We start from the raw sequence: 26523 nt of genomic DNA, 5'->3' as shown, positions 1-26523 counted from the left end.
CTAAATTCCTAACAATCCTAACTAATAAGTTTTTGCAAAAATTTCATTTTTGGTACAAGCTTTTATCGCTGACTATACTTTTCTTACGACAGACAACTAATACTCATCGAGACAATTCTAAAAACCCCTAACACAATTAGGTTGCGTTGTTCCATCACAGAGTTCTTATGGCGACCTCCTGTCTCCATCATCAGATCAGTTCGACAGTATGATATTATTGTATTGTCAGCAGAACTACATACAGCTGCCAATTTTCATGACGCTACGATCCTTGGAAGGTGTTTAAATTAGTTACCTTAGATTCCATTACATTAGTTACATACAGGGGCCGATTGCATAACAAACTACAACTAATATTACAAGCGGAACTCCTTTTCTAATTTCACTTATTAAATAAGGAGTTCCGCTTGTAATATTAGTTGTAGTTTGTTATGCAATCGGCCCCTGATCGACCTAATAAAAACAAGGACTGACCTTGAAACACCTGCACGAACAATACGCAACACTAATAACACTCAAAAATTCACTGATTTAGTCTTTATATATAAATATATGCACACAACTAAGTAAAATCTCATTAAAACCTATAAAACTCTAATAAAAACAACAATAACAACAAATCTTGGCAATAACCGGAACGGAAGTGTTGTCATAATATTATTCCATTTTCACCCACGACCTACGGACTTCCAAAACCTATTACTACAAATTTATAAACAGTACTTTCTTTGAAGAAACCCTCGTTATCAAATTACCTTAACTAAACTTGCGACTCCATAATATTCTTAGATTTTGTAATAAAATTTCTTTTTTTAAAGGTTTTTTGAAAATTTGGTATTAATGATAGCAAAATACAAAAAAAAATTACCCATTAATTCAATTCAATGTTTTGGTACGGCAACATTAACCACACGAGCGGCAAACGCGACTCGATTCAAAATTGTGAAACATTACACTCCAATATAAATCTTACCTATTTGTATTTAAGGTTTAAATTCAAATGAAGCAGCACACCGTTGTGGTACTTGTGGTGCTGCACTTACGCCACTCGCGGACTTTGACTGTGTGCATGCATTTTTCCAATATAAACCTTATCATGTTACGTTTAAGGTTTTTATTTAAATGAATAACTCGACACAAAACCGTGTTATTTTGATGCGTAAATACGCGGACTTTCTTTAGCGAACTTTATGAGCGTGTGCGTGAGTTTTCGTATGTGTGTGGTGGCTCATGATTCTCATGAATGAATACTCAAGCTTAAACTTAGTCGCCCGCGCGCCCGCTATGATTAGTTGAAATTTAATCAATAGTGAAGCTTTAGTAAATCGTGTTATCGATTACAAGGTAATACGTAGTGTTTTCGTTATTGATATATATGTAGCAATAAATTTTAGGCAAGCCGGTGGGAATCGGGTTGTATGAAGCCGCCGCTACTGCTAGCTATCACGGTTCATGAGATACAGCCTGGTGACAGACAGATGGATAGTGGAGCCTTAGTAATAGGGTCCCGTTTTTACCCTTTGGGTACGGAACCCTAAAAATGAATGGAGGCATAGTACAAGTAGTACAACTGTCCTGTTTAAAGGTCAGACGAAAGATAGCCGCCCCATACAATAGAAATTACGCTCTCATTTTGAACTTACTGGGGGTTTTCAGAAAAAAATGGTGCCATTTACGTTTTTCGAAAAACCATCAACTTTTGGGTTATTTAGACTCATAATTACGAGTACTATTGAATGAGACAAAGAAAAAAGTGTCCCCAGTGTTTCATACAAATTTTGGGTGTCAGTTTTGTAACGGTCCATACAAAATGTATGTGAAAATTCGTTACAAAACTGAATTTTTTTTTGGGACACATTTTTTTTTCTTTTTAAATCGAAAAAGTGTACAGAACCTTTTTTGTGGAAAATTTTATGTTCAATATTTATGTATAATATTGTTTTGCAACGGGCCACCGTTTAGGAGTTATTTACGAAAAATTAAATATCGTTTTAAACATTGATCCTAGAGAAAAGTGTTCAAGATATTTTTTGGAGGAAATTTTATGTAGATAATTTATTCTTAAAAACCTATTTTGCTATGGGACTCCGTTTACGAGTTATTTACAAAAAACTAAAAAGGGACTTTAATATTGATTATAATTAATTTTCCCGCTTCTTTGTCTTTTTAAATATTGATCCTAGCGAAAAGTTCTACATGTTTCTTGTAGGAAATTTTATGTTTATTATTTATGTACTTATAAGATTTTTTTTTGCTAGGAGTTTTACTTTACAAATTATTAACGAAAAAATAAAAACAAGGAACCTTAGAATTTATTATTAATTAACTTTCCCTCTTTATTATCTTTTTAAACATTGGTCCCTGCGAAAAAGTGTATTTTTTTTGTACAAAATTTTGTGTAGATTATTAACTTTTAACAACATTTTTTGATATTGGCCACCGTTTACGAGATATTTACGAAAAACTAAAAAAGGGACCTTTAATATCAAATATCTCACTTCTGGTCAAGAATTCGATCAAGCAACCGGTAAAATCGGATTCAGCGGGGTCTAATTAGTTTAAAAAACCCGGTTGCCAAAAAGTAATATGATTTGCCAGTCGAATCAAGAAGGAGAGCGATTTAGAATTTTTATGTCTAGTCTAAGTGGCGATACATTAAAATACATCCGAAGGGAGTGTTTGTAAATCGACACGGGTTGCGAATTACTATTCGCACGTGTATCGTACAACGTTTTACAGTACATAGGGGCTATTCATAAATTACGTCATTTCAAATTAGGGGGTGGGGTCTGGACATCGGATGATGGTAGCATGACGTAGGAGGAAACGGGGTCATTCGAAGCATGATTTTTGGATGATTTTAGTGGGGGGGGGGGGGGGTCAAAAATCGATGACGTAATTTATGGACAGCCCCATATGGCCCTTTAAATTTTCAACATAGTCACGCAATGTGCCAATTATCGCACTAGTGCGGTAAAGTAGCACCATATGTACTGTAAAAACAATAAGGTATACCTTGCTACCTCATAAAATATTCACATCATAACCTCATATTCATTACATCTCAAAGTTATGTAATATTACATGTATGCCGAGATTCGGCCCAGATGTATATGTAAATATATCTACATACGATAACTATATTAGCATATAAAGTATCATATCACGGCGTGTTTATTTTTAAACTGGTATATCTATGCCACGTTGCTAACAAGCGCACGGCCCACCAGTCAATTGTTTCATCAAATCGCAGAGTGGTAGATTAATCAGATATTAACCTGTGTCGAGGCTTTATTTAATGTTATCGGAGAGTTTACTATAGTTCATTTTTTATAGCATTAGAAAAAAGGTAAACAACCTTGACGTGTCTTTTAATTGAAAAACACTTTTTAAAAATAAGTCACGGCAAATATGTAACAATTATGAGTCTAATCATACGATCATTTATATTCTTCTGCTTTCATAAGTAATAGTTATTGATTTTTGAAAAGCGTTTTTCAATTAAAAGACATGTCGAGATCGCTATAATGGGGGGAGGGGGAATGGTCGGACAGACAGACGCACGAGTGATTCTTTAAGGGTTCCGTTTTTTCCTTTTGAGGTACGGAACCCTAAAGTGATTCTTTAAGGGTTCCGTTTTTTCCTTTTGAGGTACGAAACCCTAATAGACTTGACGAGATTCGCAGCAAACAAGGAAATAGGATAAGTGATAACCTCCGTTATCGGACAGTTTTCTTATCAGTGCCACTTGGCCACGACTGTCATTGGTATAATCTTAACGATATTGGCTATGCACTTAGTCCATCGAATGCACTTAAGGAAATTGATAACATAAACTTCTTTATTAAAGAACTAATTAACTGTTTAGCTCTAGCGCTTGTTCAGCAAAGATATAGAGTTCATCATCATCATCATATCATGCCTTTGATCAGCCTTTGTACGTGCGTGCAGTGCGAAACTCCTCTCTTCGGGCAAACTCGGCTCCGTTCGGCTCAGCATTGCTCCGAGCAATTATTAGGGTTGACACAACGTGACGTCCATTTGCGTGCACGACCACAGATAAGATAATGGCTTGAATTTTGACTACCCTAAATAGCCGAAAAAGATATTAGAAAGGGACAGCATGATTCGACCCTGAACCACTGTCAAACTTCGGTTTTGTAGGAAGTTTTCTTTCTGTACGGTAGTACTATTATTTATTCTGTGGCATAGGCCTCTCTTCGAGTACGCCACTTATCCCGGGTCCGAGCCAATCTCATCCAGAAGTGACCCGCAATCTTCCGAATGTCGTCCACCCAACGAGCCAACGGATACAACGAGATATAGGGTTAGACCAAGAAAAGTCTGCAGTGATTTTAATAGCATACGTAGTGCAAGTGTTATTTATACGTCATAATTTCATAGAAGTCTAAAATAACACTTGCACCACTGCGTTTGCTATCAAAATCGTTGTAGATTTATCTTGATCTCACTCTAGTATTATTATTTTCATTTGATCCGATTATCTGAAAAATATACCGATAGAATTGTAGAATATATCTTCAAATAACATAAATAAAAATAAATAAATATTTACTAAAGATTATACAAACACATTGATTGTACATCGTCATCAATATGAATTAGAATCACGCGCACGCTCGATCAGTAATATCCGCCTACTACACTTTCGCCCTCCCACGCAATGGTTACGCTTCACAATAGATCACTTTCGCTATACTTACAACATGCTATTATGATCCGATGGTAATTCATACTCATTAAGATTTACTGAAAAAATGGGACTTGAAACACTAGCCGTGCTCGAGTTTCTATGAAATTTATTCTGACCATACAAATTCATGGTACATTTGACATTTATGCTACTTTACGAAACTAGTTTCGATCAAAATTCGTTTTTCTAAGAACAGTTGCGATATACGAGTTACGTTACAAGCAATTTTTTTTTAATTACCACGACTGCCTTAGCAGTGTCAAACTGACATATTCACTAATGTCTGCGTAACTTACTTTATAGGTATGCATCAGGCTCGCACTAATATGCGAGTACGAGCGAGATGCATAGAAAGTAAGTTACGCACACGCTAGCGAATATATCAGTTTCGAACTGGCGATAGCCGTGCTTATGTCAACAGTTTTGCCTATGAAATAAGCTTGAGCTAAGTTTTTTTCTTAATTTTTTTGAAGTTTTTGTTCTTATAATTTTTTTTTATGACACCGGCTGACCAGACTCTATGTCTATGCCAGCATGTTATGTACCGTTATCCATCTGTTCATTATGACTATTTTATCTTTGTTTTCAAAAACCAATTCTCTAATTCCAGGAAATAATCTACGACACCCCCCACCACTCCCGCCCCACCACCCCCGAGCCGACTGACTTCCAAAAACTACGCGACAGCTTCGAGAAACCGGCGCTGAAACCGAAACCGATACTGAAACCGAAGAGTTTCGAGAACATCTGCGAGTCGGGACAGCAGACGAGATTTAAGAAATACGCCACGGAGAGGAAGAGTAGAAGGCTGGATGGGAGTGAAGTGAGATTTGGGAAGGAGAAGAGCGTTCAGCTAGACGTCGATAGACAAAATGTGAGTATTATGCATTAATATATCAAAGTAAGAGGTTTAAGAATTACGCTACAGAGAGGTCTTAAGTGTAGGAGGTTGGATGGGAGTGAAGTGAGATTTGGGAAAGAGAAGAGCGTTCAGTTGGACGTGGATAGACAAAATGTGAGTATTACAATCAATGTAGGTAATTAACGACTCAGTGGAACTTGATTGTTTTAAACGGTTTAAACGACAACGGTTTCACTCACTTGTATTTTTAGTCGCTATTGGCGACATGTTTCGGACATCGTCGGGGGTCCTTCCTCAGGCTCGAGTGATTGCTTTACCAATTAGAATAGAAGTACCTAATACCTCGGTCAGACTATGCTCATCGTGCTTCTCATCGCTCTGGTCCTCGCGCTGCCGCGACGCTCCTTGCCGGTCCTTAAACTCGCGCCAAAAAACCGGCTAAATAGGGAGCGGTGGGCATGACGAGGAGCATTGATGATGATGATCCTTCCGGCCGATTTCGACCAAGGCGACCACTTCGACTCCTAGTTAGCTCAACGCTCGTGCGCCCGAATATGGCTGACGCAGCCGATCTTTAAGGTGAATTCCCGCGCACATTGAGGGCACGTGAGAAGTTGACAACACCAGCCACATCATAACTCTTCGTTTACCAATATAGCTACTTACACATACCCACATCTTTTCGGCCTTCGTAACTAAGTTTCGTTACTAGTCATACCTAATCGAAAACTATCGTCCTTGAACGTAACCAGTTGCGAACGAAGACCTTTGTCCTTGTTTGATACTGTTTGCGAGTTCGGTCTACATGTATGTAGTTACGATTAAAAACTACTAGCGACCCGCCCCGGCTTCGCACGGGTTAACAAATTATATATCTAAACCTTCCTCAAGAATCACTAATTGATAGGTGAAAACCGCATAACAATCCGTTCAGTAGTTTTTGAGTTTATCGCGAACAAACAGACAGACGCGGCGGGGGACTTGGTTTTATAAGGTGTTGTGGTTTCATAATTACATTTCCGCACTTTGGCCCATCAAATAATTACTAAATCATAAACCTCAACAGAAAAGGTTAAACGCATGATATCTATATCGAAAGGTTAATGCCACAGAAAGCTGCACGAAACGTTTTGTCTAATTATGCCCATTATATTTGAATAGCGGAGCTGTGAAGAGAAAATTGTATGTGCTTGAATGTATGTATTCGTGTAGACTTAGATAACTTTGGATGGCATTTGAAATGACAAAGTGTGTCAATGTCATTATTAATGTCAATTTCAAAGAGATTGTGACGTTTGTAATGATCGGCACAAAGTAACCTTAATCAACAACGACATTGGCAAATTCACCCTGTGCAAAATTGCAGGGAGTAAGCCAGAAAAAAAAGTAACCTTAAAGGGGCCCACTGATTAATAGTCCGCCGGACGGCGACTAAAATTTTTACAGTTCCGAACAACTAACAGGCCGAAACCGTCCGGCGGACTGTTCATCAGTGGCCCCTTTAGACGGACTATGTCACTTTACTCACTTCTCAATATGTAAATATATTGTTGATTGGTAGTATTGGTATTGTTCTAAACAGACAAAGCATGTTATCCTCCTAAGGCCCAGCCACTGCCATACAAAAATAGTATAGGAAATAAAGTTGATTTTTCATTGTTGCAAAATTGAACGAAACAAAGCAAAAGCGACTCTGTTCCAATTGAATGGGATTTAAATTTCATCCAACTTATGAGGTACTATAGGTAGGACCTTGGGCCTTAGGGGCTATTCATAAATTACGTCATTTCTAATTAGGGGAGGGGGGGTCTGGACATCGGATGATGGTAGCATGACGTAGGAGGAAACAGGGTCATCGAAGCATGATTTTTTGATGATTTTAGGGGGGGGGGGGGGTCAAAAATTGATGACGTAATTTATGGACAGCCCCTTAGGAGGTTGTGAACTATTATTTGGAATTTTAGACGTACCAGCATCAGCTGCCTGTCTAAAATGAAATAAGTAATAAAAATTATTTTCAACAATATTTCTAATAACATTTACACGTTACACCCATGCATTAATCGTATTTTTGCAATTTTTTTGGAGTAAGTACTTGCGAGTTGGAATGGAACCCACCATTTTTGACCACCGTTTGATACTTTAATTTCACCGTTATCGTAGCTAAAATATTAGCGACGAACGGTTTCAAAAACTCGTAAATTTCATCAAAATCGATTCAAAAGTGTTATACTGTGCAAAATATTAGTACAATCTACGGGAAACAAACGTTGGCGTCTTCTAATCAACACACAGCGCCATCTCTCGAACAATTTGGAAACTAACTCACAATTGTAAGTACTTCCACAGAATAAATAATAGTACTAGGTACAGAAGACTCACTCTCTAACAAAGCGCGTCTGTTACGATCAGGACAGATATGGCCGCTAGGTGGCGACAGCGCGCGACTTATGGCTAGCCACCAAAATTGGTGTGGAACGGATGTACTTTTAGCTACCTGTAGCAAAGCGACGAAATCGCGGAGTGAGCCACGCCTGGTGGTAGTGCATAATTATTTTCCATCGTATTTTCACGGAAACGTACGAACGTGTCTTGCTATTTCAGTCAGTCTCGGTACATAAAGTACTGAGGTTGGCTGAAGTAGCGTGACAAATACGAACGTTTCCGAGAAAATACGATGGAAAACTATTATGCACTACATGTAGTCTATATTAGCACTGATATCAAACGAAGGTCTAGTAAATATATGTATAAGACCTTCACACAACACCGAGTGCCTCATCGTTGATGTAGATGGCACCGTTTAGAGTCAGACCAAGCTAACTCTTCAGCGATTTTAATAGCACAGACTGTGCAAGTGTTATTTTAAACGTCAAACTTCCATGAAATTATGATGTTTAAAATAACACTTGCACAGTCTGTGGTATCAAAATCGCTGCAGAATTAGTTTGATCTGACTAAAATTTTTGTGTACGCATTTTTGCCCAAGCTGAAATGGAGAGATTTCTGTATTAAATTTAGATATTTTATACGCTCTAACTAGTCTTGTATTTATATTATTTTATATCTGGTTTAGAGTATATTTCTAAATATTATAAATGCGAAAGAGGCTATTATGTTTTAACATTTTCCAGAATCTACCCCAAGAAAGATACCAACCTAATCTCACGCAGGCGGAGCCGCGAGCGAACCTAGTAAATATTATTGTTCAATATTCTCAACAACTACGCCAAATCAAACTTAAAATAGTTAAAATATCGGTCATGTAATAAAATTAGCATCAAAATAATTATGCCTACTAGCGACATCTATCGTCGGATAGCGAAACTAATTTCAATATAAAGTTACAAACCAATTTCGGTGGCGCTGCTGTCTATGCGTAAGCGTTGAGTAAGTACGGTGTTATGTTAGTTCCATATTTTGCCGCTGTCATGGATAAAGTTGTTATTTCGTCTCTAAAGATGTTTAACAGATGTCACTAGTAGTATTGTTTTTATATGATTGAAGAGCCACTGTCTGAAATTAAATAAATAATATCTGTTAAAGGCTAAACTTGGGCCTTGGGGTCCAAATAAGTAAATTAATAGAATTAAAATACAGAATGTACGTACGAAACGAAAGATATATTTTCCAAGAAGACAGTTGACAATATTGACATAAACTTTTTAATGTTGGGATAAAAACTCCATTCTGCAACATATTCCGCCAACATAAAATAACATAACTAGGTACAAATTAATACCTTATTAAATATTAAACTACATTTCACATTAGCTCCCTTGTATACTTCAATATCTAGAGCGGACTGTAATCTTTTAAGGTTTGTGAAATTGAAATTAATATAACTCTTACTAATAACTTAATAAGTTTACAAGATTGCTATGAACGTAGATATGAAACAGTATGTAACAAATATAAGATAAGACACATTTTATGTAACTAAATAAACATCTTATACATTAGATGCAACCAGCATCAACACATAGTACATGACTAGCTACTTACAGTTATAAATTAAGTATCAGTACAATTCAGTAGGATATTAGCCATAATACTTAACCAAAATATTAAAATACCATATAATAACATTTTGAAACACTACCTATTCATCTAAAGGTAGTATACACACTTTAGTAATAGAAGTTGTATGAACTTTACCATTAGCCTTTTTTACTTCTAAGGCTCTTATCTTCCCATCCTGACCTGGAAAAACCTTGGTAACCCTAGCCATAGGCCAAGTCATAGGCGGAGTATTTATTTCACGCAAGATAACTAGAGCACCTACTTTAATATTTGGCAAGGCAGCCTTCCATTTAGGACGGTTTTGTAAGACATTTAGGTATTGTTTAGACCAATATCGCCAAAAATGCTGCTGCAGAGCAGTACATTTCCTCCAAAACTTCAATCTATTATCAGGTAAGTTCGTGATATCCTGCTCAGGATAGCAAGTTAAGGGCGCACCAGTTAAGAAGTGCCCTGGCGTTAAATAGGAGAGGTCCTCAATGTCTGATGACATTGGCGTTATAGGCCTCGAGTTCAAAATGCTTTCAATTTGAACAAGTGCCGTGTACAACAATTCATATGTTAAAACATGTGAGCCCAACATTCTTTTCAAATGATATTTAACACTTTTTACTGCGGCCTCCCATAGACCACCAAAAACCGGAGAGTAACTCGGTATGAAATGGAATGTTGTTCCCAATTTTGCAGTTACATTTTGAACTTGAATTTGATGACATTTATTATTATTCAATTTATATAACTCAGACAACTGAGTACTAGCCGACTTAAAAGTAGCGGCATTATCACAATAGACCTCTGTTGGAACATTACGTCTAGCAATAAATCGTTTGAAGCTAGCCAAGAATGTATCAGTGGTGAGATCTGACACTAACTCTAAATGTATGGCTTTGGTAACAAAGCACACATACACAGCAATATAACCTTTAGTAGTGACAACACTTCTCACTCTTGACTGCTTTATCAGGATTGGTCCCGCAAAGTCTATACCAACCTTAGAAAACACTCGATCTATGCTGACTCTACCAGCGGGCAATGAACCCATCAGCTGTTTTGCCGTTACACCTTTCAGTCTAAAACATGTGAGACATTTATTCACAAACTTTTTTACCAATCTCAAACCGTTAACTATATAATAGCGTTGACTTAAATTGCTAAGTACTTCTTTCTGACTGGCGTGTAAAAGCTTTAAATGTTCATTTTCAATAATAAGGTAAGAGACCTTAGATTCTTTTGGTAAGATTATCTGATGCTTATGGCTATAAGGTAAGGAGGAGTGCTGCAAACGTCCACCTACTCTAAGAATACCGTTAGCATCAATGAAGGGGTTGACAGATAGTAAATACGACGAAACTTGCCTACCTGCCCGCAAAGAGGCCAGCTCTTTATCAAAGAACCTTTCCTGCTCATTCTTTATAAACATATGCAATGCCTGGGTTGCCTCGCTAAAAGTAATAAAATTAAGTTTTATCTTTTGTGAACCTGGCCTTACATTCTTACAGAATCTTTGTATGTAGGCAAGCACATTAACTGCCTTATTAATGTTAGAAAACTTATCTAACAAATCATTTGCAAGAGAAACCGATTGATATGATGCCATACACACCGGCTTGGAACCATCAGCATGCTTGATCTCCGGTAAGTTGTCAGGTACATTGTTACTATCATCAGTGAATTTATACTCCGGATCAGACATGCTAGTCGGTCCGCACCACCACAGTTGGTTACTTTGTAGTTCACTAGGTTTTACACCTCGACTCAAACAGTCAGAAGGATTGAGGTCTGTTTTTATATACAACCATTGAAAACCCTTTGTATATTCGTTTATTAATTTGACTCTATTAGCAACATAAGCATTTAGTTTTGTTGGATCCGTTTTTTGCCATGCCAAAACAACCTGAGAATCACTGAAAAGATGCACACTTTTAATAGATATCTTTTTACTTAAAGTATTGTATGCTCTAAAGCATAATTTTGCCATCAAAAGAGATGCATTTAATTCTAATCGTGGCACAGTCAATTTCTTGTCTTTAGATGCAATGCGACTCTTAGAACAAAGAAGCGACATCGATACTTTGCCATGCTTGTCAGTGACTCTTAAATAAATGGCTGCTCCATATGCAGAAATTGAGGCATCACCAAATGCTACTAGCTGAGCAGACTGAATGTTGTCAACAGCAACATTTCGTTTTATTTTAATTTCTTTCATTGTCTGCAAATCATTGTAAAATTCAAGCCATTCTTTTAGTAAAATAGGCGAGGGCACTGAGTCCCAGTCGGTACAAGCCTGAGCCAATTTTTGCATAATGATTTTAGCTTGGACAAAAACGGGTCCCGCTAGACCTAAAGGGTCATAGAATTGGCTTATGTAACTTAAAATTTGTCTTTTTGTTTTAGGGACATTTTTTGACACTGGACATGAAAGTTTAAAGGAATCAGTGTCAATATCTAACTTTAAACCTAAAGTTTTGATGTCCTTATTCAGTTCCAGTTCTCCAACAACCTGCTGCTCTGCTGGAATATTTGTCAAAATTGAAGAGTCATTAGCTGCCTATTTATGTAGCTTAAAACTACCCTTAGCAAGTAATTCTATCAATTGAGTTTGAGTGTCAACAATCTTTGCCAAACTATCCTCTGTATGAATGATGTCATCTACATAGGTAGAGTTTAGTATTGCAGAACTGGCTAGAGGATATTGCCTCTCGAATTTCGTAGCCAGCTCGTTCAAGCATCTTGTTGAAAGATAACTTGATGACTTCATTCCATAGCAAACTGTGTTTAGCTGAATACATTTTATTGACTCATTAGGAGTGTCTCGCCAGAGAATATTTTGCAAAGATCGCTGATCTTTCTGTACTAATATATTTCGGAACATACGCCTGATATCACAAGCAATGAAATATTTGTGCACTCTAAATGACAACAGTATGTCGAACAGTTCCTGTTGAACAGTTGGTCCATTCATTAAAATATTATTCAATGAAATCTTATTACTCGTTAACATAGATCCATCAAAGACTACCCGGAGCTTGGTACTTACTGCATCCGGCCTTAAAACAGCTGAATGTCCCATAAAGTACACAGGATCTTTAGTAAGATCATATGAGGAAATGTCAACATATGATCCATGACCTAAGTCGAGATATTCATGTATAAAATCCTTATAACCTTCATACAACTTCTGATCCTTCTGAAATCTCTTCTCGAGATTATAATAGTACATTATTGTCGAGGCTCGGAAGTAGCTACTTGCAGGCTGAGGATTCGTTTTAAACGGACGACCTTGGGAGTCCGTTTAATTGAATCCGAAGCCAGCAAGTAGCCTTCCAGCCGAGTCATATATAGTGCTTTTCTCAAAAATGGTGCAAGAAATATAAATATCATAGAAATATTTTACAAAAGCAACTTTCTTACGTATATATTTTCACAGAAAAAAGTAGAAACAATTGAAAAATTAGCTTTGCCGCCTTTTTATTTTTTTAATAAAAAAATAGAAGTGTATTTTTCTGCCGAAAATACGCCAACCTATTTGAGACAGCTAAATAGTCGCGGTACTAATCATCTGTTTGGCTGTTTAATGGGCCTGTGCCTTCATTTGATATGGCCTTTTCAACTTTTAAAAAGTTTGGAACTCGACAAATAATGGAATTTGTATGCAACATTGCAGTCCCAAAATTTTTAATTTTTTAATTTTTGACTGACCATAAACTACGCGCTTCGCAACCTATTTTTTAAACGGCAAAGTCGACTTTGCCGTCCTTTTTTGAGAAAAATCTCTTGAGAGCTAACCCAAATGAATCCCCCAATGTATTGTTCACATCATAGATAGGTATTTTTAATGGCAATGAAACTGTAAATTGATTGTCTTCAAGTTTGACAGTTTCAGTGAACAATTTTTCGCACTGTTGTTGTTCAGATGTATGTTCCGCATATATTTCAGGCACCTTTTCTGTTTGCCAAAAATTAGACATAGTATCGCGTACATCAGTTTGACATTCTTGACAGAAAAGAGAAACAGCAGGTCGTTTAAGAATAGAAGATGGAACATCACCTCCTACTATGTAACCAAACTGTGTGTGAACCAAGCTGGGTGCGGCATCAGGATCGCGCAGCTCCTCAGGCTGCGACAACAGGCACTGAAAAAAGATATTTGCAGCCAATAAAATATCTATCTCACTTGGAATATGGAAGGAGTCATCGGCTAATGTTATATTTTCAGGGATGTCAATTTTTGAAATATCAATTTCAGTTTGTGGCAACATTTCGTTACTAAATTTATCTACCACTAACAGATTTACTTGTGTTTTATATGGATAAACACACGAGAAAATATCCAGTCGCAAACTATGTTTGACAGATTTATCTTCTAGAGTTACACCAGTTATTGTAGTAGAACATGGCAAGAGTGGGTAACCTAGTTCCTTTGCAAGCTTTGCTCTAATAAAGGAATTCTGAGATGCACAGTCAAGCATTGCTTTAACTATGATCTCCTTGCCACATTTAGAAACTACCTTAACTTTAACCGTTGGCAACAACACCAGTGTCTGATTATTAATGTTAGTCAATGACACCGACGAGGATTTCTCTTCATTTACATGAAGTAGCGAGTTGTGGGATTCTTTGCACTCCTTACATTTAAAATGAAACTTGCACTTTCCTGGGTGAATGTTAAGACAAATCTTGCAAAGCTTTGTTTCCTTTACAAAATCTAGTCGTTCCGATATGGAAGCAAGAGCAAATTTAGGGCATGCATATAATTTGTGTTCCTTACCACAGTACAGACAGCGTGGGGATGCTTTGGTAGTGACAAATGATGATGATGCCATCTTCACTGGAGCTACCTTGCCAGCAGCACAGCTTGCTGTATCACCCCGTCCCTCACTGTTCTCTAGGGCAAGGGCCCGACCTTCTACAAATTTCAAAAAATCATTAAAGGTTGGTTGTTTTGAGGAATCCCTATGCAAATGATACTCTCGGTTAGTTACCGGGTCTAGTTTTTTATTTAATAGGCAAATGAGAATGCTGTCCCATTTTTCAATGGCCTCATCAAGGTTTTTTAATGCAGCTAAATGCTGTTTTGTTATTGAAATCAAAGAGCGTAAAGCACTAGGACTTGACTTAGTTAGCATTGGCAACTCAAACAAAGCATTTATGTGCTCATTGATAATTTTATATTTATTATCGTACCTATCAGCTAAAATTTTGAGAGCTTCCGAATAACTTTGACCAATGACAGGTAAGTTTTTGATTAAATCAAATGCTTCAGCTTTTAAGAAGCTTCTCAGGTAAAAAAACTTTTGTATACTGTCGAACCCTTCATTGTTGTGCACAAGGGCAGTAAACATTTCTATGAAAGGTCTGTATTCTGTATACTTGCCATTGAATGATGGTATTTGTACATTCGGTAACTTCACTTTCGACGACACTTGAGGCGTCGCTGCCGGCAAAACGGCAGGGGTGGGTCCAGGTGCAGATAAATCCGCAATTCGTCGACGTATTGCTGCGACACATTCATAATAAGTCGTTTCGACAGCAATGGGATCCTCCTCATCACCTATTTTCTCGCACAGATCTTCATAATCGTGGAATGCCGTCTGGGCCCTCTCAACCATCAGTTTTAGCATTTCTATATCGTTTATATACGATTCTTCCATTTTGTTTTTCAATCTAGTTAGAGTACATTTCTTTGTGCCTCTGCGCGCAACTAATTGACGTCGTTCTTCTTCTGTCTTTTCCATGTTAAATTACGCACAATGCTTTGCATGTGGAAAACACAAAAACGACTTCGTAGATGCACATAAAACGGCAAAAACCAATTAACTTTACAAGCTTTCAAACTTATTACAAGCTTTCAAACTTATTACAAGATAGAAACACTTTTCCACCACAAACACTAAAATATCTGGAAAAGAACAAATGTCAAACAGATTTGAAACAAAACGTTACTTGTTTATTCCGTTCCACGCGCGCGAGATCGCTGCGCAGTGAGTGGTGCTGGTACGTTTATAGAACGCTTGCTCGCGGCTCGTTGAACGCTGCGATGGCTCCGCACAATGGCGGCGCCTTCAAAATCGGCAACTCCAGACGAGACGAATGAAAATTTTTTCGTGCTTCTTAGAATCCGCTTCTACGCATTTAATTTTATTTACTTACGGTTCCCGACTCAATAGGACCATGTTAAAGGCTAAACTTGGGCCTTGGGGTCCAAATAAGTAAATTAATAGAATTAAAATACAGAATGTACGTACGAAACGAAAGATATATTTTCCAAGAAGACAGTTGACAATATTGACATAAACTTTTTAATGTTGGGATAAAAACTCCATTCTGCAACAATATCTAATTATTATACATTTTATAAATAAACAATATTTGTCTTTTTTAAGGTCCCATACCCAAAGGGTAAAAAAGGGACCCTATTACTAAGACTCCGCTGTCCGTCTGTCACCAGGCTGTATCTCATGAACAGTGATAGCTAGGCAGTTGACATTTTCACAGATGATGTATTTCTGTTGCCGCTATAACAAAAAAAAAACAATATAATAAATATTTAAGTGGGGCTCCCATACAATAAACGTGATTTTTTGCCGTTTTTTGCGTAAACGGTACGGAACCCTTCGTGCGCGAGTCCGACTCGCACTTGGCCGGTTTTTTTGTGGTCGTATCCGACATCCGATATCGGATTGGATAAGATGGTTTGACGACCCGACCGGTCTGGCCTAGTGGGTACTGGGTAGTGACCTAGTGACCCTGCCTGTGAAGCCGATGGTCCTGGGTTCGAATCCCAGTAAGGGCATTTATTTGTGCGATGACACAGATATTTGTTCCTGAGTCATGGTTGTTTTCTATGTATTTAAGTATTTATATATTATAATTATATCCTTGTCTGAGTACCCACAACACAAGCCTTCTTGAGCTTACTGTGGGACTTAGTCGATCTGTGTAAGAATGTCCTATAATATTTATTTATTTATTTATAATGTGAAAACGCTCTTACCGGTTCATAAAAGTGGCTGTCGGAAGAATTATTTATAACAACTATCAACATTTTTTTCAAGATTTTTTTGATCTACCTATAATTCTTTAAATCAAAAACATACCGCAAGAATATGTATGTTCCCAGATTTGTATTTTTGACAGTTAGAAGTTACGAAATAAATGCAATTAATTTATATGATATTGTATAAATGTTATTAATATTGTCATATTTAAAATGTGTTGACCTGTAACTCTGTTATTAATAATTATTGTTCAATATTCTCAACAACTACGCCAAATCAAACTTGAAATAGTTAAAATATCGGTAATGTAATGAAATGAGAATCAAAATGATTATGCCTACTAGCGACATCTATCGGTTTGATAGATATTTCATTTCATAGCCATGACATAAAGCTTCGTAGGCAGAATCACCACTGACTAGGTTAAGTGGCTGTTAATAATAAAAATAAACCATTAATGTGATAGAAAAGGGAACGGCGTTTGCGTGCTTCCTAGCGATATCTTTAGTTAGACTAATGCGTTTTGGGTGTGGCCACTGCGGCGCTGAGGTTAGCCCGTAGCCGGTACTTATGTTTTTTTAATTAATTGAAAAAGTGGTGTCTATTTTTAGGGTTTTATTACAAAAACAATGAAGTAGCGCAAAAAAATCTGACGGGTAAACTATTTCCAGATTCTAATTAAAATTTAAGCTTAAATTTTGAGGATAAAATTGTCACATAATAATGTTCATTATTCGGTACAAATGTTACTACATCTCGACTTGAATTCCGTAACGTTGTATATGAGGTATCGTCTTGGGTCGTTCCATTCGTTTTTCGTCAAGTTCTTAAATTAGTCCTATTCTGCTTTCATCACTCATTCTACATTGAAAGCCACCGACGATTGTGACGAATGTAGAATGAGTGACGAAAGCAGAATAGGACTAATTTAAGAACTTGACGAAAAACGAATGGGACGACCCAAGACGATACCGTATATGAACATCCGATAAAAATGACGCGTTTTTTACATGATGTTAATAATTAAAATAAGAGTACCTAATATTGTATTCCATTGATGTTATTTATTTATGCTAGATATATGTATATATGTGTATGTTATGTGTATGTCCGACTAATAATATTCCTGTAAACATCTTTTTATACACCAAAACAATAAGAAAGCGGAACATCAATATACTATTAAATTTAAAATACATATCTTACGCACAAATATACAAAACATGATCAAAATAAGGTTCAAAATGGCACGTTAGCGTTCATGGTACAATCAGCCGAAAATCTATTTTTTTTTTGTCAATGGGGTAATTCTTATTCTTATGCATTTTTTGTGTAACACGTAAGAATACTAAGAATAGCATGTATTTTTTTGAAAATAAATAAACTCTATATCAATATACTTAGCAATTTACCTCTAGTTTTAGGTCAACCTAAATGTATTGTCCTAAGAGTATTAGAAACATATTGTACACGGACCGTGTAGTGTGACTTTCCCAGATTTTGTGATAATTGATTTTTTTTTGAAAAAATAGGAAGTGATTTTGCAATAATTTATATCAAATATAAAACACTAATCCTTCTTCTACAACACTGTTTAAAAATTGTATGGATTTATAACGATTTTATATAATTTTAAACAACATTCATTTTGTGATTAATTTCGCGTCACCACCGCGCGTGGTAATATAAACATGCGGTACTCGGTAGAAAATTATCTTTACTACTGGCAGCCTTATTAAAGTTTTTTTAGAACAGCAACACTGTGTTGTTGTCAGGTTTACAAATGGCTGAAGGGAGAAGTTTTGTCGAAAATTATTTATTTGTGTTCATTTGAAAAAACGGTCAACCTTAACGTGTCACCGCCATGTTAGAGTTTTAAAAGTAAGTTGCAGTTTCACGTTATTGTTTGTAACATAAGATATACCTCATACATTGCAGATTAAGCTAATTATTTAACATTTGCAAAATCAAAGGAAATGTTTATGTAATATCGAACATGTTCCAAATTATCACGACCGTGGCCTCAAAAATCTGTCACCGCCACGGGCTTTTGAGTCCACGTTTGTGACATATAGACACGTGGTCGTGTCATTCTTAATTCGTTTGATTAATTTAGAGGCACATGCACTTTTCAGAAATGCATTTTTCTTAGCTACAGATCATTTGCTATTATTGCCCGACTGCCAAAGCAAAAAAAATGTTTTTCGCTTGTATGTATGTATGATGTGTATCGAATTCTTTGTCACGCTCTTCAGCCTTTATAGTTTGACGGATTTCAACGTCTGAGCTGTCATTAGGTTTGTCGTAGTCATAGGAGTGACTTAAGCTATGTTAAAATAACTATATAAATCAAAATAGCCGAGTTGGCCACCAAAATGGCGAAATATCACGACTGAGGGTCACTTTGTCACAACCGTGTTTATGTACTCATTTTATTTACCTTTCCTGAGGGTATTAAGCTTGACCATGTGAATCAAAAAATTGCTTTTTGTATGTACTTTTGATATATGTAATAATATGTGAAAAATAAAAACGTTTATGAAAAAAAAATTTTTTTGGACACAATTTAAGAATCACCCAATGATAAAATGCCTCTCTGCTACAGTTTCAATATAATCAATTAATTCAATAATTAAATAAATATTATAAAATAATAAAATATAAGTAAACCAATGGTACCATTATTTTTTTGATGTTAAAAAAACTTAAATTTTGAACTCAAGGTCTTGGGACTTTTTTTATCATTCCCATACATTTTTTAATTTCCAATGTATTATAATGAATTGCTCATTTTCTATGTATACTAATTCCAGGGTACTCGCGTGCAAAAGTGTCCAATACAGGTACTTTTAGCGCTGACTGTACAATCATTGAGAACAGTAGTTATCTGTGAGTCACGAACGGAACGAAACGTGAGCGCGCCGGGCTTACATGGCGGCTTACCTGACCGTTAGATAAAAATACTACACACATACTACATACATTATTATTACATATATTACACATATTACATATATTACATATATTACAAAACATTACAAAAAATATATAAACACATTATAAAAAACCTAACCTCGGGTATTTATAATTATTTATATGATTAAAGATGTTAAATTACAACCATAAAATAAATGACAAAAAAAGTAAAGACCTTTTACAAATCCTTATAAAATGATATACCACTTGACATAATACTTATAATTATGGATTTTGATTGTCGCCGTATTGTTTTTACTATCACGTAAATGTAATGGATTGATGTAAGAATCGTCAAAATCGACCTACGAGGTTGTTTTCTATAGTGCCTCAAAAAACAAACACTTCAAACTGATAAACACATTACCCTCCTTTGTGACGCGCAGATGGGTAAAAAGGTTTGGCGCCAATACCCTATACTTCTCGTGTTGAATGATGGTTCCTATAACAGTTAATTTTAACACTTTAAAGTCTTTAAACTCTCGCGTTTTGTACACATATTTAATTACACAACCGGGTCTACCGTGATATAATTTCATTGTTTTTACTTTAAATTCCGACGTTTCAGCTGAGTTGCACCTGCTGTGGTCACCACAGCTGTGGCGTGGTGGTGTGGTGTGGTCTGGCCAGGTGTGGTCTTTCCGTGACCACAACTGGTGCAACTTAGCTGAAACGTCGGATTTTAAGGTAAAAACAATGAAATTATATCGCGGAGGACAGTCCATTTCAATGGGAGTTGTCATGTAAATTGTGAGAAGATTTTTTTTGGAATTTAGCACATTATTTACAAATAAAAACATATTTCTTCAATTAATTTTAAATTAAGCCCAATCCAAAGATACTTGAAAGAACTGTCATAGAGACCTTCCTAGCCCTAACTGCCCGATTAGAACTTTAAGATACGTCAATTAATAGATCTAGAAACGATATGGATTAGATGTGTCAGTGTCAAAAGTGAGGTTTTTGTTTGAAGAAACGTCACATTTGACACTGACATATCTAATCCATATCGTTTCTGGATCTATTAATTGGCGTATTTTAAAGTTCGAATCTGGCCGTTGTGTCGACATGTAACCCGACCTTTACTGCGCAAGGGCGGAACGGCTCAGTTCACACAATGCAACGGTCGAAGCCGCATGACTCAACGTTACAAGTGGATATTACCGCGAAAAATTACCGTTAACACTGTAAAAATAGTGGTTATTACCGCAATGTGAGTGACAATAGTGTTTTGATGTAGTGGTGTAATCATAGTGGATATTTATTTATAATTTAAAAATAATATTTTAAAAATCATGTCATGTCTTATGGTGTAACTAAAGAATATCGTTCTGTTAGTAAAAAAAAATAATGCCAATAGTGATAACTAAATAACACATTGGAAAACGTTTTAGTGACAATAAAACAAATAGAATATCGAAAGTACACAATTTTAAATTCAAACAATTAAAAAAAAAACATTTTTTATAATAATATAGTGTCGTGTACATAAATACAATTATTTCAATTGAAATGGATGTCATTAAATAAATTAAATAGGTAAGTGATTAGCTAATTATGTTTTGAATGTTTTTAGCACTAATGACTAGTAGTAACTGCTACTAATAATTATGTTTATTTTCATTTTCTCACGGTAAATACCTAATGTGGCTCGAGAGAATAACAATATTGTTAAACATAAAACATGTTTATGTCGATTCTCATATATAACTACACATGAAAATACTGCAATATGTACAGGATGTAAGAATTGTTTTCCATCGTATTTTCTCGGAAACGTTCGTATTTGTCATGCTTACTTCAGTCAACCTCAGTACTTTTAGTACCGAAACTGACTGAAATAGCAAGACACGTTCGTACGTTTCCGTGAAAATACGACGGAAAAGAACTATGCACTACATCTGTATCCTTTTTAAGGTTTTTAAGTCTTTTCAGAACTAAATCGTACACAATGTTATTGTTATAATATTTAGTGAAAGCGCGTCCGTGGAGCGTTGCAGTTGTGTTGTGCATTTTAAGTGTGTGTTCCGAATTAGAATGGGGTCTGTGTGTAATTGGGAATTTGATATCTAGTCAAATCAGTTTCTTTTTCTGAGGTTGGCCACTATTTCGCCCAGCGTATTAGTATAGCCACACAGCGGGGAAATACGGCCAGCCTTCTGGGCACCTTCCCCAATGACGGCGATCTAGGCCATATTTTTTATCTGTAGGATTTTAAGTTTTACTTATTATGTTTGTTTATTTCTTTCTTTGTTTTTATCAATAAAGTCTTATATCGTTTCTTTTTTCGAACTGTCAAAACGATTTTTCTACTATGGAATTTATATGAAACACTATCAAGTGACGTCATAATCAAATTACGTACTCTTTATAGTTTTATACGGGTTTTAAAATATAAATTGTCTTTAAAAATAACTGCGGTCTACGTTTCTGTATTAATCTTCTGGTGCTTTATTTCATGCATGGTGTGAAATAATTTATTTTAAATATAGTTAAATAACCTATTTTGCACTGGGTTTGACGTGACAAAGTGTAGCAGTGTAATATGTACTTCCATATTTTGACACTGTAAATTGTCATTCTACTTTTCTTTCTCATGAAAAAGTTTTACTTTAATTGAACTCAATTTATTTGTAGTTTGAGAAAATTAGTTCAAACAATTAAAAACGGTCATCATTCGCTTGCCCTTATCCCAATTAAAAACGGTATTGTATATTATTAAGTATGTCTTCCGCGTATTAATGTGAGAAAAATAAAAACACTATTTAATCTCATACATGAGCATTTTCACTTAAAAGTGTACCATTTACTTTTTTCCGAAATCCATCAACTTTTGGGTTATTTCTACTCAGAATCACGAGGACTATCGATTAAAATATAGATTTAAAAAGAAAAAAAATGTGTCCTAATAGAAATAACAGTTTTGTAACGCATTTTCACATACATTTCGTATGGACCGTTACAAAACTGACACCCAAAATTTGTATGAAAAACTGGGGACACTTTTTTCTTTGTCTCATTCATGATTAGTACTCATGATTCCGAGTCTAAATAACCCAAAAAGTTTTTCGAAAAAGTAAATATACCAGTTTTTCTGAATTTTCTGAATACCCCCACGTATACAAAAAACTCCACTATTTACATTTTTAGAGACAAGATAACGAAAGTAATTTTGATTCATTGCTCCAGTATGAAGTACTACATAAAATAGAAAGTGTCAGTGACAAATAAACGCATGCCTAGTGCGGTTTATGGACTTGAACAGTGGCTTTATTTATCCTACATAATTGTAGAGTAATTTAGAGTGACGCACTGAACTATTGTGCCGTATACATAACAATGGATACCGGAAACAGGTATATGTTTACCATTGTCTAGTAAATAAGGTTTTGACAGTTTGCCATGGCTTATTTTGCGACGTGGCAGTGTGTATAAAAAATTGGTTCTCACGTATTTTGGACTTCTAAGCCCAAAATACTCCGGTTAAATGCTCTAGCATTTAATAACCGGAATCGCCTTTAAGAGCTTACCCCTCTGCCGAAAACCGTGTATAATTGTGCATACTTTTGTATGGGGTGACGTTTATCTGACATGGCTATTTGTACGTTAAATCATACATATGCATGCAGCCAAAGCAAACTAAAGCAAACTATACAAGTTCTAAACTGAAAGTGTCGGACAACAAAGTGAAGACAACATGGAATATTATAAATAGGGAAGCTGGTAAATGTAAATCACGCGATTGTCAAGTCAACATTGTCTCGGATAAACAACTGACCATGTCAAACAACGATGTTGCCTCGGCATTCGAAGATTATTTTTCTAAAATAGCTATTAATACCACTAAATGTCTACATTCATCTTCTTCTCGAGCTCATTCCTTACTTTGTGCTAATGTTAAGAAATGTAATATTAACTTTGAGTTTAGTCTAGTAGATTCAGCAATTATTGTTAAAACATTCAAGTCACTCAATTTAAAGAAAACGGAAGAGTTATGGGGAACATCCGTTAGAGTCATTAGTCATGTCTTAGACGTAATAGCGCCTTACTTAGCCGTAATTTATAATATTTCAATTTCACAAGGCGTCTTTCCAGATCTTATGAAATATAGCAAAGTCATACCTCTTTTTAAATCGGGTGATTCGAGTGATATGGCTAATTTCCGTCCAATATCAATACTTCCTGTACTAAGTAAAGTTTTTGAAAAGTTAATGTTAAATGATCTACTGGGTCACTTCAACAGACATACTTTACTTACAAGCAATCAGTTTGGTTTCACAAAGGGCCGTTCCACGACCGATGCTGCTTCGGTACTTATTAAACATATTTATGATATTTGGGAAAATTCTTGTGATGCAATTGGCATATTTTGTGATCTTCCTAAAGCATTTGATTGTGTGGATCATGGAGCGCTCATTTTGAAATTAGAACACTATGGTCTGTCAGTAAATGCCCTAAACTTTATGTCTTCTTACCTTAGCAACAGAACACAAACAGTTGTTGTAAACAAAACCCGGTCTAGCGGTACTGTAGTCCAATTAGGAGTGCCACAAGGTTCTATTTTGGGTCCATTCCTGTTTTTGGTTTATATAAATCATTTGCCATGTGTAGTAGAAAATCTTTGTGAAATTGTTCTTTTTGCTGATGACACATCATTACTTTTTAAGGTTGATCGGAAATCTACCGATTACAGTGTAATTAACAGCACACTCGTTAATGTACTTAACTGGTTTACTATGAACAATTTGCTTCTTAATGCTAAGAAAACTAAATGCATTAGATTTTCTTTGCCGAATGTTAAACCAGTCGATACTAAGATACTTTTGAATAATGAATGCTTAGAGACGGTAGATAAAGCACTGTTTCTTGGTTTAACATTGGACAAAAATCTACAATGGAGTCCTCATATAAGAACACTAGCAAACAAATTAAGTTCGGCCGCTTACGCTGTGAGGAGAATTAGACAATTGACTAATGTTGAAACAGCTCGCCTTGTTTATTATAGTTATTTTCATAGTGTAATGTCATATGGTATTCTGGTTTGGGGCAAAGCAGCTGACATACAGACTATATTTGTCTTACAAAAGAGAGCCATTCGTTCTATATATAATTTAAGGGTGCGTGAATCATTAAGAGAACTTTTTAAAGAAATTAATATTTTAACTGTAGCTTCCCAATACATATATGATAGTATTATTTATGTTGTTAAGAATCTAGACTCCTTCACTAAGAATTCTGATGTCCATAACTATAATACTAGAAATAAAAACAAGCTTGCTATCAGAAAGTTTCGTGTTCGTAAAGTACAGAAGTCATTCGTTGGGCAATGCATTCATTTTTATAACAAGTTACCTGAGGATGCTTTAAGATTACCCTTTCCAGCTCTTAAGAGTTACTTAAAAAAGTCATTGATGTTGAAGGCTTATTACAGAGTCGAGGACTACTTGACAGACAAACATACATGGTCCAAACCAGAAACTGTAATAACGACAAGTAGCAATTAAAAGCATTGTATTATGTGTAGAGTTAAAGGTGACTCAGCTCAGGTAAGAAAGCACATCAAATTGTATGAAAGCATCTCATAACAATCAGTCAGATTCATATAATATGTATTCTCATTTCTTTTATTGATTTTATTTTCTTTTCCTTTTGTAAGAATTTGATATGTTTTCTGAAAGAGCTACGTATTTGTATAAAGTTATGAACTCACTGAGTATAATTTGTTATATAATTATATAATTTGTAAATATTTGATGTTTGTTGTGATTGTTTAATTTAAATTTAATTCTGTACAAATGTACTTTTTTGACCTTCATAGGTGCATTATGTTAATGCCTAAATTGAATAATAAAGAAATTGAATTGAATGGAATTGAAATTGCATGAATTCTATAGTAATTTAAATTGTATTTTTCTTAATTACTCGTAATGCATGTTAATTATAAGATGTAATAATGTTTTGAAAAGATGTGTCCCGCCGAGTTTGTTGCCGGTCCCATATTGGGATACCCTCCTCCAATTGAGGGGGGATTTAAATCTTCTCGGGGCAGAGGTGTACGGTTGGAGCCGGTAAAGGTTTATTTGACGTTCATAAGCGCATTGTAATATGCCTACTTGAATAAACTATTTTTTATCTTTTATCTTTATCATAGGCATGGAAATTTGTACATGTTAGCAAGTTCCATAGAATGACACTTTACGTACAAATAGCCATACATTTGACGTCCGTCCCCCCCCCCCCCCCCGCGCAAAAATGGGTAGACTGTTTTGTACAGAAAATGACAGGCAAGGCGTCTTCAGTTACTATTTCATTATCTCATGCTCTATCTATTTCATGCTCTAAAGGAGCCCACAGATTACCAGTTTCTCCGGACGATATCAGCCTCTCAGCTGTTCGGAGCTGTCAAATTTTGCGTTTAACTGACAGGCAGATATCGTCCGGCGAACTGGTAATCAGTGGGCCCCTTTAGATTTTGGATCATCGATGGATTATAATCTTTACAATACGGTTTACAATGTTTCAGTTAACAGTATGTACAATAATACGTACACATTATACATACAGACTTAAAAACAAAAATTGTCTCGTCTTGTGATTTCAGGTTATTTATAGTCGTCTTAAGATTGTGTTTTGCGGAACAGAAATCATTATTTACAGTGCGTATGGTGCTACGTTCTCGCCCTATTGCGTATATGTAGAAAATTTAAACAGCCATACGTACTGTAAAACGTTGTACGATACACGTGCGAATAGATAATTCGCAACTCGTGTCAATATAAAACACTCCCTTCGGTCGTGTATGTACAGATATATACTTTCAACCGTCCAAACCGCTTGCTTAATCAATCAAGCATACTACTAACGGAACTGAGTCACTTTGCGATGATTCGTGACGCGTATTTTTAGCAAGGCCTAAAGCTCTATATAATGGAAATCTACTCGATGACGTC

The 26523-nt window shown here is 35.8% G+C and overlaps 1 protein-coding gene and 1 long non-coding RNA gene across 2 annotated transcripts in view; one reads left to right on the top strand and one right to left on the bottom strand.

The window, feature by feature from the left end:
* The window catches only part of LOC134803825 (uncharacterized), a 347292-nt gene that overhangs the window by 200226 nt on the left and 120543 nt on the right, over window positions 1-26523 (bottom strand). The window lies entirely within an intron of this gene.
* LOC134803805 (uncharacterized) overlaps window positions 1-26523 on the top strand; it is an 87598-nt gene that overhangs the window by 34934 nt on the left and 26141 nt on the right. Inside the window, exon 2 of the mRNA XM_063776641.1 lies at window positions 5325-5588. Within this exon, the coding sequence (XP_063632711.1) occupies window positions 5325-5588 (264 nt within the window). The remainder of the gene's footprint in view (window positions 1-5324; window positions 5589-26523) is intronic.

The sequence above is a fragment of the Cydia splendana genome, chromosome 27 (assembly GCF_910591565.1).
Source record: "Cydia splendana chromosome 27, ilCydSple1.2, whole genome shotgun sequence".
NCBI lineage: Eukaryota > Metazoa > Arthropoda > Insecta > Lepidoptera > Tortricidae > Cydia > Cydia splendana.
The sequence above is the reverse complement of the archived record's forward strand: the minus strand, read 5'-3'. Positions and strand labels throughout refer to the sequence as shown.